We start from the raw sequence: 12,916 nt of genomic DNA on the forward strand, positions 1-12,916 counted from the left end.
CTACTTGCTACGTTAGCTAACTTAGTTTGTTAGCTAACATTAACCGGGCTAGCTAGCTATGATGAATTGGAACTCCTGAGATTAATTCGGTCATGCAATTTCAGTCCAGCACAGCCCTACAAAAATGTACATATTCCATATCTTTATTGTTGCCTGATCCCGCCACGCTGAAATCAACTACACAAAATTGTAAAGTTAGAAGAGGGATCAAGGGGCACGCCAGCTTCATTTTCTTCGCTCAGACAGTTAGCAATGACTGATGCTTGGTTAGCCTCTAGTTTGGTCTGAAAACACTTACCGTAATTACAGGTATTGACGTATCTCCCTGTAATATTGGGACCATTTGCGCATTTTGTGTGTGTTCCGTCACCCTGGTCTCAAAGACTAGATTTAACAAAGAAAATGTAAATCCGAGACACCCAAATTAGTATGATATGTAATTTAGGTATAGTTACATAAAACAGGTTACTAAAAGCTACAAGATGTATTTCTTTGGGGTGACCTGACAAAATTCACATAGAAACGTGAGTTATAAATCTTGAATGCAAGTATAGTAAGCGGTAGATCTGTTCTATGCGTTATTTCTAGGCTTCTCCTTCTTAAGTTTCGTTTTTGCATCTTTTACTTTCGGTGTTGTACACCAGTTTCAAACAGCTGAAAATACAATATTTTTGGTTTTGGAAATATATTTCACAACGATTTAGATGGTACAATGAATCTCTACACAATGACTGCTTGTTTTGTTACATAAACTGAAATTAGGCGTACTATTAAAATTTTTGCAACCAGGAAATGGCAGAGCGATTTCTGCATAGTGCATCTTTGAAGAAGCACTATGCAGAAATCGCTCCTCCATTTCCTGGTTGCTAAAATTCTAATAGTTTGCCTAATCTCATCACGGATAACTTTAGCATTTTAGCCACTTTGCAAATACTTACAACTTGTTAGCTACTTTGCAACTACTTATCATGTTAGCTAACCCTAACTTTAACCCTTTAACCTAACTCCTAACCATAATTCCTAGCCAACTAGCTTACGATAGCCACAACAAATTGGGATTCGAAACATATTGTACAAATTGCAATTCGGAAGATATCATACGAAATGGATGATGGACATCCACAAATTAATACATACCATAGGAAACGTAACGTAACATCATACTACATGGCGGGAGACAGATTTCCTTTTACTATGTTACATGTAGGTCTGAGTCCAGGTTGGTTCTGTACATTGCTTCTTTTTGTTTCAATGTAAAGAGGCCTCAATCTGCTGCTCATTAGATTTGAATTTGATCAAACACAAAACGCATTCAATCATAGTTATGTACACACCCTCGTTCAATGCTGTTAGTCCGCCTGACAAATATAGCACACAGACATATTACATTTGTAAACTTTTCTCTCATGTCTTCATTGGCATTGTAAGTGTTATTTTGGCCCTCTCTACCCGGCAGTGGAGCTACATTACACAATGAACAAATCTGTATTCAGTACGCTCATCTGCACCATGGTAACACACTGTTAGTCTGGGTACCAGTCTGTTAAGATATCATTCCACTCCTTGCCATTTGGCATATGACACAGAGTACAAGGATTGGAATGTTAGCTAAACACACTGTGGCTTCCTTAGCACAAACAGTGGCTTGTGTGAGGGCAATGATTACATTGTAGATCAGGCTTTATACCTATTATTCTTTAAACCCTCTACTGTATTAGGATAACATGCATGCTGTAACAGCACTTCACATTACTGAAAACACACTCATTCCAAAAATAATGGTGAACCCTCTCACTCCAGATCCACTTCTCTCCTCCGACCCACATCCCAACTCCTTGGCTATTCCCCCGACAGCTAGAGAGATGTTTCATCATGTCAGGCGCTGATAGAGAGACAGTGGAAACCCCCTGGGGTTCTCCTATCTATCTATATGTCCTCTTTTCTGCAGCCCAACAGTTATTTTAAGCCCAGAAACAATTGGCCTCATAAAGAGGCCCCGAAAGTGCGATAGAGAGGGGGTCACTTGCTATTTTATTGTGAGCTTTCCACTCTGCCAAACTCCCCGGATTCACTTTTGGGGACTTACTTTTTCAACAACAGTGTGAGGCAGGCAAGGAAGAGAAAGAGAGAGAGCAAAGGAAAGAGCGAGAACGAGGAAGGGAAAGAGAGAGAGAGAGAGAGAGAGAGGCAGAAAGACAACTAGAGAGAGAGAAAGAGAACTCGAGTGAGGAAGAGAGAGAGAGAGCGAGAGAGTGAGAAGGAAAGAGAGAGAACGCGAAAGGGAAAAAGAGAGAGAGAGGCAGAAAGAGAACTAGAGAGAGTGAGGAAGAGAGAGAGTGAAAGAATACAACTAGAGCTGGAGACTTTAGGGCGAACAACAATTCTTCTCTTGCTTGTTATTTTCAAAACCTTTTTCTGTTTCTTTTACTGGTGCAAATTGATGGCTAGTACTGGCTACTACCCATTGAAGGCTCAAGGGTTCTAGTTCTGTATAGTTTCCCCTGCTTCTTCCAGTTCCTACTCATTGTCCATTAGTGGGTATTTCCCTCTAAGAAGCATGCAGCTCCTCTGGCTGTCCCTGTTGCCCTGTCTGTACCTGGCCTCCCTGTGCTCTGCAGAGCAGGGACTGGAGTTCCCCAGCTTTGACGGGAAGGACCGCGTTCTGCACATCAACGAACGCAACTACAAGAAGGCTCTGAAGAGGTTTGACATGCTGTGCCTACTCTACCATGAACCGCAGCCGGCTCACAAAGGCAGGCAGAAGCAGCTTCAGATGACTGAGCTTGTGCTGGAGGTAAGAGGGGAAAGAGGAGATGAGGTGAGAGTGGAGGAGAGAGGGGGGGGGAGTAGTGCAGGGATGTTCAGATGCTATAGGTCAGCCAACAGGGGCCAACAGTCCTTGTCTGAGGGTCAGTGCTATCCGGGATACTTGGGATGTCCCTACCCCCCATTGAAGTTGAAATTTAAAATGGTTAAGGTAAGGGTTAAAATTAGGGTTATGGTAAAGGTAAAGGTTTAGGGTAGATGCGTTCCAAGGATCCCGGATAGTAAATGTTTCCTGGTAAGCAAGGTCAATAAGGTTGTGAATAGGATTATGGGATTATTATTCGACCCCAAGACAAAATGTGTAGAGCACAGACATAAGGTAATTTTAACAGATGAGGATGGGGACATGTAGAGCTTTAAGGCTTAATGGTAATCACAGTGAATTTATACATTTCATTTGATAATTGACATGGAAGATATATTACACATCCTAGTTCCTTAGATACGTCTTTGTAAAAGCACCTGTTTGTTCCCAAGGTCAACATCGTCTTTCCATAACATTCAAGCTGGTTGATTTACATGTCTTCTCTCGCTGAAGTTAACCGTCTGTCACTTCAACTCTGGTGACATCATAAATAGAGTTGACATCTTTATGCGCCACCAGGACATTTTAAATGAGGATTGCTGGACACTGTGTGGACAAGGGAAATAAGTTCTGTGCCTGGACAGCTGCTATATGACCATATCTTTGTAAAACTAAGATTTGATGTCAGAGATTAGTCAAAGCCAAATGTTTAGCCAAATGGCACCTCAATCACAGATACCTTTCTGTCACTTACACAGAAGCTTATCTGTTACATGTCATGAGAAAGAACAGACTAAAACTAGAATAATATCTTATTTCCCTTTTCCATACTTGATAAACGTGTCAAACTCATTCCACGGAGGGCCGAGTGTCTGTGGGTTTTTGCTCCACCCTTGTTCTTGATTGATGATTTAAGGTCACTAATTAGTAAAGAACTCCCCTCACCTGGTTGTCTAGGTCTTAATTGAAAGGAAAAAACAAAAACCCTTAGACACTCGGCCCTCCGTGGAATGAGTTTGACACCCCTGGGCTAAAGAGTGAACTCTATGGGTTATATTGTTGTAATTTGTCAAAGGTGGAGTCTTATATCTCCCTCACTAACTTTAAGCAACAGCCCATCTGTAAATAGCCCACCCAACTACCTCATCCCCATATTGTTATTTATTTTTTGCTCCTTTGCACCCCAGTATCTCTACTTGCACATCCATCTTCTGCACATCTATCACTCCAATGTTTAATTGCTAAATTGTAATTATTTCGCCACTATGGCCTATTTATTGCCTTACCTCCCTAATCTTACTACATTTGCACACACTGTATATAGACTTTTCTATTGTGTTATTGACTGTACATTTGTTTATCCCATGTGTAACTCTGTGTTGTTTGTGTCGCACTGCTTTGCTTTATCTTGGCCAGGTCACAGTTGTAAATGAGAACTTGTTCTCAACTGGCCTACCTGGTTAAATAAAGGTGAAATAAAAAAAATGAAAAAGGTTGATGGGTAGTTTCAGAGAGAGCATTACCCGGTTTCTCTTGTAGAACAGAGCAATATCATACCATCAGGACGTGATGATTATGTGTATTCTCATGTTGATTCCCCCAATGTCCCAGGACTGTTTCTAGGTCAGCTTCTAATTATAGTTTATTCAGTGTATTCTGAAATTATTCAGAACCATGGACTTTTTCCACTTTTCGTTACATTAGTCTTATTCTAAAATGGATTCAATTACAAATGTTCAATCAACACACAATACCCCATAATGACAAAGTGAAAACAGGTTTTTAGAAATTTTTGCTCATTTATTAAAAATGAAAAACAGAAATACCTTATTTACATAAGTATTCAGACCCTTTGCTATGAGACTCGAACTTGAAATCAGGTGCATCCTGTTTCCATTGATCATCCTTGAGATGTTTCTACAACTTGATTGGAGTCCATCTTTGGTAAATTCAATTGATAGGACATGATTTGGAAAGGCACACAAGGTCCCATAGTTGGTCCCACAGTTGACAGTGCATGTCAGAGCAAAAACCAAGCCATGAGGTCAAAGGAATTGTCCGTAGAGCGCTGAGACAGTATTGTATCGAGGCACAGATCTGGGGAAGGGTACCAAAAACTTTTTGCAGCATTGAAGGTCCCCAAGAACACAGTGGCCTCCATCATTCTTAACTGGAAAACGTTTGGAACCACCAAGAGCAATAGGGGGAGAAGGGCCTTGGTCAGGGAGGTGACCAAGAACCTGATGGTCACTCTGAGTTCCTCTGTGGAGATGGGATAGCCTTCCAGAAGGACAACCATCTCTGCAGCACCCCACCCATCAGGCCTTTATATGGTAGAGTGGCCAGACGGAAGCCACTCCTCAGTAAAAGGCATATGACAGCCCACTTGGAGTTTGCCAAAAGGCACCTAAAGGACTCTCAGACCATGAGACACAAGATTCTCTGGTCTGATGAAACCAAGATTGAACTCTTTGGCTTGAATGCCAAGCGTCACGCCTGGAGGACACCTGACACCATCCCTACGGGGAAGCATGGTGGTGGCAGCATCATGCTGTGGGGATGTTTTTCAGCGGCAGGGACTGGGAGGCTAGTCAGGATCGAGGGAAAGATGAACGGAGCAAAGTACAGAGATCCTTGATGAAAACCTGCTCCAGAGCGCTCAGGACCTCAGACTGGGGTGAAGGTTCACCTTCCAACAGGACAACGACCCTAAGCACACAGCCAAGACAACGCAGGAATGGCTTGGTCTCTGAATGTCCTTGAGTGGTCCAGCTAGAGCCCAGACTTGAACCCGATTGAACATCTCTGGAGAGACCTGAAAATAGCTATGCAGCGACGCACCTCATCCAACCTGACAGAGCTTGAGAGGATCTGCAGAGAAGAATGTGAGAAATTCCCAAATATAGGTGTGCCAAGCTTGTAGCGTCATACCCAAGAAGACTCGAGGCTGTAATCGCTGCCTAAAGTGGTTTAACAAAGTACTGAGTAAAGGGTCTGAATACTTATGTAAATGTCTTTTTCAGTTTAATAAATTTGGAAAAATGTGTAATCCTGTTTTTGCTTTGTCATTATGGGGTATTGTGTGTAGATTGATGAGGGAAAACAACTATTTAATCCATTTTAGAATAAGGCTGTAACCTAACAAAATGTGGACAAAGATAAGGGTTCTGAATACTTTCCGAATGCACTGTAACTACTTATTTGGCTCAGAATACATGAACTAATTAATGAAAGAGGCCCTACTGCTTCTTGTGACAATATAGATGCATACTAAACAGTAGCTTAACTATTTGCAAACATCTGTCTTTCAAAAAGTTAGAAGTACCCACCCCAGTCGCAACAAAAGGACCTGAGTCAAACTCCACTTTAGCCCTCTGCAGTGCAGTGGTAGTTTGGAGGCCTTTGTTCCTCTCTGAGGAAGTGTTCTCTGAACAGTAAACAGTGCTGACACTTATAAAGGAGTTTCTCCCACAGTCAGTCCACAGGGTGCTCTCCTCTAGAACCTTGGCGATCAAAGCTGTATAGACAAAGACAGCACTGGCTGCAGTTGCTAGCCCAAATTCCAAGCATCAGGGAGAGAGGAAGTTGAGCTTGAAAGCAGGTTATATATTTCTATTTCCCACAGTGGACTAATGCAATGCCGAATTTGTCTAATGATTGAGGTGGATCATAAGGAAATAAGTGCCCACAACACATTGTTGCTACGTTGTTGAAATACCAAGTTGGCTGATGACAAATGTTGTGTCTTGCTAAATCCTCAGCTGACTGCACAGGTCCTGGAGGACAAGGACATTGGCTTTGGGATGGTCGACTCTCAGAAGGATGCCAAAGTTGCCAAGAAACTGGGTACGTCATAATTTGTCATAAACTCAGCAAAAAAAGGAACGTCCCTTTTTCAGGACCCTGTCTTTCAAAGATAATTCGTAAAAAGCCAAATAACTTCACAGATCTTCATTGTAAAGGGTTTAAACACTGTTTCCCATGCTTGTTCAATGAACCATAAACAATTAATGAACATGCACCTGTGGAACGGTCGTTAAGACACTAGCAGCTTACAGACGGTAGGCAATTAAGGTCACAGTTATGAAAACTTAGGACACTAAAGAGGCCTTTCTACTGACTCTGAAAAACACCAAAAGAAAGATGCCCAGGGTCCCTGCTCATCTGCGCGAATGTACCTTAGGCATGCTGCAAGGAGGCATGAGGACTGCAGATGTGGCCAGGGAAATAAATTGCAATGTCTGTACTGTGAGACGCCTAAGACAGCGCTACAGGGAGATAAGACGGACAGCTGATCATCCTCGCAGTGGCAGACCACGTGTAACAACACCTGCACAGGATCGGTACATCCGAACATCACACCTGCGGGACAGGTACAGGATGGCAACAACAACTGCCCGAGTTACACCAGGAACGCACGATCCCTCCATCAGTGCTCAGACTGTCCGCAATAGGCTGAAAGAGGCTGGACTGAGGGCTTATAGGCCTGTTGTAAGGCAGGTCCTCACCGGACATCACCGCAACAACGTCGCCTATGGGCACAAACCCACCGTCGCTGGACCAGACAGGACTGGCAAAAAGTGCTCTTCACCGACGAGTCGTGGTTTTGTCTCACCAGGGGCGATGGTCGGATTCGCGCTGATTGTCGAAGGAATGAGAGTTACACCGAGGCCTGTACTCTGAAGCGGGATCAATTTGGAGGTGGAGGGTCCGTCATGGTCTGGGGCGGTGTGTCACAGCATCATCGGACTGAGCTTGTTGTCATTGCAGGCAATCTCAGCGCTGTGTGTTACAGGGAAGACATCCTCCTCCCTCATGTGGTACCCTTCCTGCAGGCTCATCTTGACATGACCCTCCAGCATGACAATGCCACCAGCCATACTGCTCGTTCTGTGCGTGATTTCCTGCAAGACATGAATGTCAGTGTTTTGCCATGGCCAGCGAGGAGCCCGGATCTCAATCCCATTAAGCACGTCTGGGACCTGTTGGATCGGAGGGTGAGGGCTAGGGCCATTCCCCCCCCAGAAATGTCTGGGAACTTGCAGGTGCCTTGGTGGAAGAGTGGGGTAACATCTCACAGCAAGAACTGGCAAATCTGGTGCAGTCCATGAGGAGATGCACTGCAGTACTTAATGCAGCTGGTGGCCACACCAGATACTGACTGTTACTTTTGATTTTAACCAGAGACACATTATTCCATTTCTGGTAGTCACATGTCTGTGGAACTTGTTCAGTTTATGTCTCAGTTGTTGAATCCTATGTTCATACAAATATTTACACGTTATGTTTGCTGAAAATAACGCAGATGACAGTGAGAGGACATTTCTTTTTTGCTGAGTTTATATTCTTGGTCAGGTCATATGGTCAGGCAAATCCCTGGTCACAAAACATGAATATGGAACAAGGCTTCTGAACTAATCCTTTACATCAAAAATATCAAAATACCATAACCTCTACAAAATAGGTATTTGTCATGGCTTGTTTTCCAGTTGGCAATCAGTCACCAATGCTTTCTGAATCCTCCTTTCCTCTGGGCTCTCAGGTTTGGAGGAGGAGGGCAGTCTGTACATCTTCAAGGACGACCGTGTGATCGAGTTTGACGGGGAATTCTCGGCAGACACCCTGGTGGAATTCCTGTTGGATGTGAGTAGGATCATTAGGGGAGGGAAGAGGGAGGTGAGAGGGAAGAGGGATGTGGGAGAGAGAGAGAGAGAGAGAGAGGGAAGAGGGAGGTAGGGGAGAGAGGGAGGTGGGACATGGGACATGGGAAAGAGAGGTAAGAGGGAGGTGGAAGAGAGAGGGAAGAGGGAGGTGGGACAGGGAGGTAGGAGAGAGAGGGAAGAGGGAGGTGGGACATGTGAGAGAGAGGGAAGAGGGAGGTGGGACATGGGAGAGAGAGGTAAGAGGGAGGTGGAAGAGGGAGGTGGGACATGGGAGAGAGAGGTAATGCATGGCTCAGCGGGAGAACACTGTAAGTCCTCTCCCCCTTGTCTTTCCTGGGAAAATAAGCAGAGTTAGTGTTTGAAGGGATGTTGTAATTGGTAAATACAGCTGGTGGTGTAGAGTTTGAAGGGAGTAGAGAGCAAACATGATGAATTAATAAAAGATAAACGCAAGGAGTAAACTTCTGTTGCTCATGTACAGTACAAGCAATGCTTTTTGCCTGGTACAAGTGGCAACTTTTCTGTTATTAAAGGCAACTCACTCATCACAGCCCACTCTCTCCCACTGTGTTAATGAATGGACATGCTGTTGTGCTGCTCTGCCCCCTAGGTGTTGGAGGACCCAGTGGAGCTCATCAGTAATCCTATGGAACTGAGGGCCTTTGAGAGGATGGAGGAAGACATACGCCTCATTGGTTACTTCAAGGGAGAGGACTCATGTGAGTCTGTGTATGCCAAAGCATGCATTATGAGATGCCCTGTTCACACGAGTCAAACAAGTGAATTGTGTGAAGAACTGTTGGGAGTGAGAAATTGTCCCTTGCTTTAAGGTGCACTCGTCTCAGTGTGGTTTCATACTTCAGCTGTCCAAATCAGCCCCCTTAAAGTCTCCCTGCTGTTCCTGCCCAATACTCCCCAGAAGCTCACTACTCCACATAGGACCTAATAGAGGCAAATAGCCATTAAGCCAGCTGCTAAAAAGACACTTTGTTCTGGGCTGATCGACACTCCTTCTTGCCTCCTGAGAGGCTTTTAATAGTTTCTAGTTCTCTGTCTAATAGGTCGAGAGCAATTATAGACAGTGCTGCTCCAAAGAAGAAACAGAGAAACGAGAGAAGGGAAGATAAAATCTCATATTTGACAAAAACGTGATGCAGCTTTTATTAGGAAAAATCCTATTTCGGAGAGAAGATTGTAGGTCCTACGGCCGTGACCTTCGGGCTTATTGAGAGGATAGCCTGGCGCCTCAGAAGCTGGATGTAAAATGGTTCTGTTACTGAGGAGGAGGAGGAGGGAGAGAGATTACGCTGGGAAATTGAAATTGAATGTCAACCCTTGTTTTCCTGATCACATAGCTTTCTGAAGGAAGATGAGTTTTGAATGCAATCCTACCAAACTGTAATCTCTTTCTTTCTTTCTCTCTCTCTCTCTCTCTCTCTCTCTCTCTTCCTCTTCTTCCATTCTATCAGACTACAAGGCGTTCCAGGAGGCCTCAGAGCGGTTTCAGCCCTACATCAAGTTCTTCGCCACATTCGACAAAGCTGTAAGTACAGTACACTCCACAAACCTGAACCAAGTCAAACCTGTGTGAGTGTAGACAGCACCTAGGTCCGTTTCTACACAACTTCAGTGATGGCTAAGTATGTGTGTTGTGACGCAGACGGCGAAGCACCTTTCTCTGAAGATGAACGAGGTAAACTTCTATGAGCCCTTCATGGAGGAACCAGCCATCCTCCCTGGCAGGCAACTCTCAGAGATGGAGATAGTGGAGTTTGTCCACCAACACAAAAGGTAACCCGAAAAAAAAAATGTCATTTCAGGGCTCGAACACACCAATAGCGTTTTCCTCCCGAGAGTGAACCGTGTGCAAACGGATTTTACATTTAGAATTGCGTGAAAATGTTGTCAGACTTCACTGAACGATCGGTAGATGAACAGGAGATCCACATTCAAGGCGATGTGTGCCACCCTTTAGTTCTGTGGGTCTAACGTCTCCTGTTGGTGCAGATGGATCATTAGAATCCAGTCATTTTTCATATCATCACTGTTATTCTTCCTGATCTCATACGGATGACCCGGTTTACCGTTGGATATTCTTGAAATGTTGTGTGGCTGCGGTCTGTCTTCCGCAGGGCGACTCTGAGAAAGTTGCGTGCAGAGGACATGTTTGAGACATGGGTGAGTTACCTACAGTATTACTGTACCTCTCCATGAGAAAAGGGAATTATACTGGTGGTATTATATGTGTACCCTTTACAAATTCAATGTCCCTTTCCCAGGAGGATAACCTGGATGGGATCCACATTGTAGCCTTTGCTGAGGAGGAAGACCCAGGTTTGTTGATCTTTATTTTCTCATTTGTAAAGTTGGACTCCTTAATGGTGAAACTGCAACGTCCGTTTGGGATGTTACAACAACAAAGATGTTACTGAAAACAACAGATACACCCCCGATAGAACAGCAGAATATGTACTGCAATTTTCTCGACACGCCTCTCCTCCATTTGGCCACAAAACAAAAACAATAACAAAGGTGCTGGGGGCGGACAGTGGCGCTGTTTCCCCTAATGCGGATTCCATATTTAATACAGTACATGGATAAGGACACAAATGGGTGCGTACAAATATCTCTAAGCTGTCCATCTGTGATTTCTCCAGATGGTTATGAGTTCCTGGAGATCCTGAAAGACGTGGCCAGAGACAACACCAACAACCCTGAGCTCAGTATAGTGTGGATAGACCCTGATGACTTCCCACTGGTATGACCTCTGACCCCACACACACCATCATACTGTATATGATGACCTATTTCATCTGGTGTGCTTGTTCAGCTTTATAAACTGCACCAATGCCTTTGTGTCTGTCTCCCCGGTCCAGCTGACCACATACTGGGAGAAGACCTTCAAGGTGAACCTGTTTAAGCCTCAGATTGGAGTTGTGAACGTGACAGACGTAAGTTGAGCACTCCTTTAACTTCAGTTGTGTTCCACCTGTTGGTTCAACGTAATGGTAGGATAACACCTGTGGACATCTCGTTACAATAGAATCTGTATGATCTCTTGAGCTGAAGACAAAATTGAATTGGATGAGGTGGCCAGTGGTTGAACTTTGACCCCCCACTGTGGCAGGCGGACAGTGTCTGGCTGGACATGTCCAACGATGAAGACCTGCCCACAGCTGAGGAGCTGGAGGACTGGATCGAAGACGTGCTGTCTGGGAAGGTCAACACTGAGGATGACGATGATGTGAAGGACGATTATGACGGGGTTGACAGGGAGGATAGGCACCATGGTGACGATCACGAGGATCATGGAGACTGTGATGACCATGATGACAGTGACTAACCTGCAGTATAGCAGAGATTGCATGGGTTATGTTTTATTGAACAGTCTGGTATTTTATCTTGTATTTTCATGGAAATTGTAGGGTAAAATGGTAGTTGCATGAGAATGATCTAATAGTAAACACTTGGTTTCTTTGGGATTTATTTAAATATGTACATGTATAGCCTTTACTACTTGATACCAGGTAGTTATCTGTAGTGTTCAGTTCTTTGTACTAGAAGCACTAAAATAACCAATTGTTACCATGCAATTTCTTAGCCCATAGCAGGTAAATACTTAACTAGACTGTGAAATAAACTGCAACACCAGTACATCACTTTGTACATTTTCTAAATAAAAGCTAAAGCTTCTTTACGGCAGAGGATTGTAAATAGGAGGACTGGCTCATTGTATTGGCTGGAATGGAATTAATGGAACGGTATCAAACATATAGAAACCACGTTTGACTCCGTTCCATTGCTTCCATTCCAGCCATTACAATGAGCCAGTCCTCCTATAACTCCCCCCCACCAGCCTCCACTGGTGTGATACTTTAAAAGTACGACTTAAGTACTTGACTATTTATATTTTTGACAACTTTTACTTCACTACATTCCTAAAGAAAATAATGTTTTTACATTTTCCCTGACACCCAAAAGGACTGGTTACATTTAAAATTCTTAGCAGGACAGGAACTTCAGGCCTGTCATTACAGAGGCTCCTGGGTGGCGCAGTGGTCTAAGGCACTGCATCTCAGTGCAAGAGGTATCACTACAGTACCTGGTTTAAATCCAGGCTCCATCACATCTGGCCATGATGGGAGTCCCATAGGGCGGCACACAATTGGCCAAGCATTGTCCAGGTTTGACTGGGGTAGGCCATCATTGTAAATATGAATTTGTTTTTAACTGACTTGCCTAGTTAAATAAAGGCTAAATAAAAAAATTATCAAATACTGAGGTCAGATCTCACACTGCCAGCCAGAGTCCTGACCAGCATACTCTCCGGCTATACACTTCACTATGAATTATTCAAACCGTTCTGAATAATGCAACATCATTAGTCCTTCTAATGCACGGT

The 12,916-nt window shown here is 43.9% G+C and overlaps 1 protein-coding gene across 2 annotated transcripts; it reads left to right on the forward strand.

Moving 5' to 3' along the window:
* Window positions 1-369: 369 nt before the first annotated feature.
* LOC106575318 (calsequestrin-2) lies at window positions 370-12,170 on the forward strand. 2 transcript variants are annotated; one of them, XM_014151781.2, is made up of 12 exons: window positions 370-524; window positions 2,619-2,794; window positions 6,613-6,697; window positions 8,394-8,494; window positions 9,125-9,233; window positions 9,984-10,057; window positions 10,175-10,305; window positions 10,647-10,692; window positions 10,794-10,848; window positions 11,172-11,272; window positions 11,391-11,465; window positions 11,642-12,170. In XM_014151781.2, exons 2-12 carry the CDS (start codon window positions 2,711-2,713, stop codon window positions 11,855-11,857), a joined length of 1,077 nt encoding a protein of 358 aa, XP_014007256.2. In that variant the 5' UTR covers window positions 370-524; window positions 2,619-2,710; the 3' UTR covers window positions 11,858-12,170. The 2 variants fall into 2 exon arrangements, with proteins under 2 accessions (XP_014007256.2, XP_014007255.2); XM_014151780.2 differs by lacking the exon at window positions 370-524 and having other exon boundaries at window positions 1,953-2,794.
* The last annotated feature ends 746 nt before the right edge of the window (window positions 12,171-12,916 follow it).

This window comes from Salmo salar, chromosome ssa17, assembly GCF_905237065.1.
Source record: "Salmo salar chromosome ssa17, Ssal_v3.1, whole genome shotgun sequence".
Classification (NCBI taxonomy): Eukaryota; Metazoa; Chordata; class Actinopteri; order Salmoniformes; family Salmonidae; genus Salmo; species Salmo salar.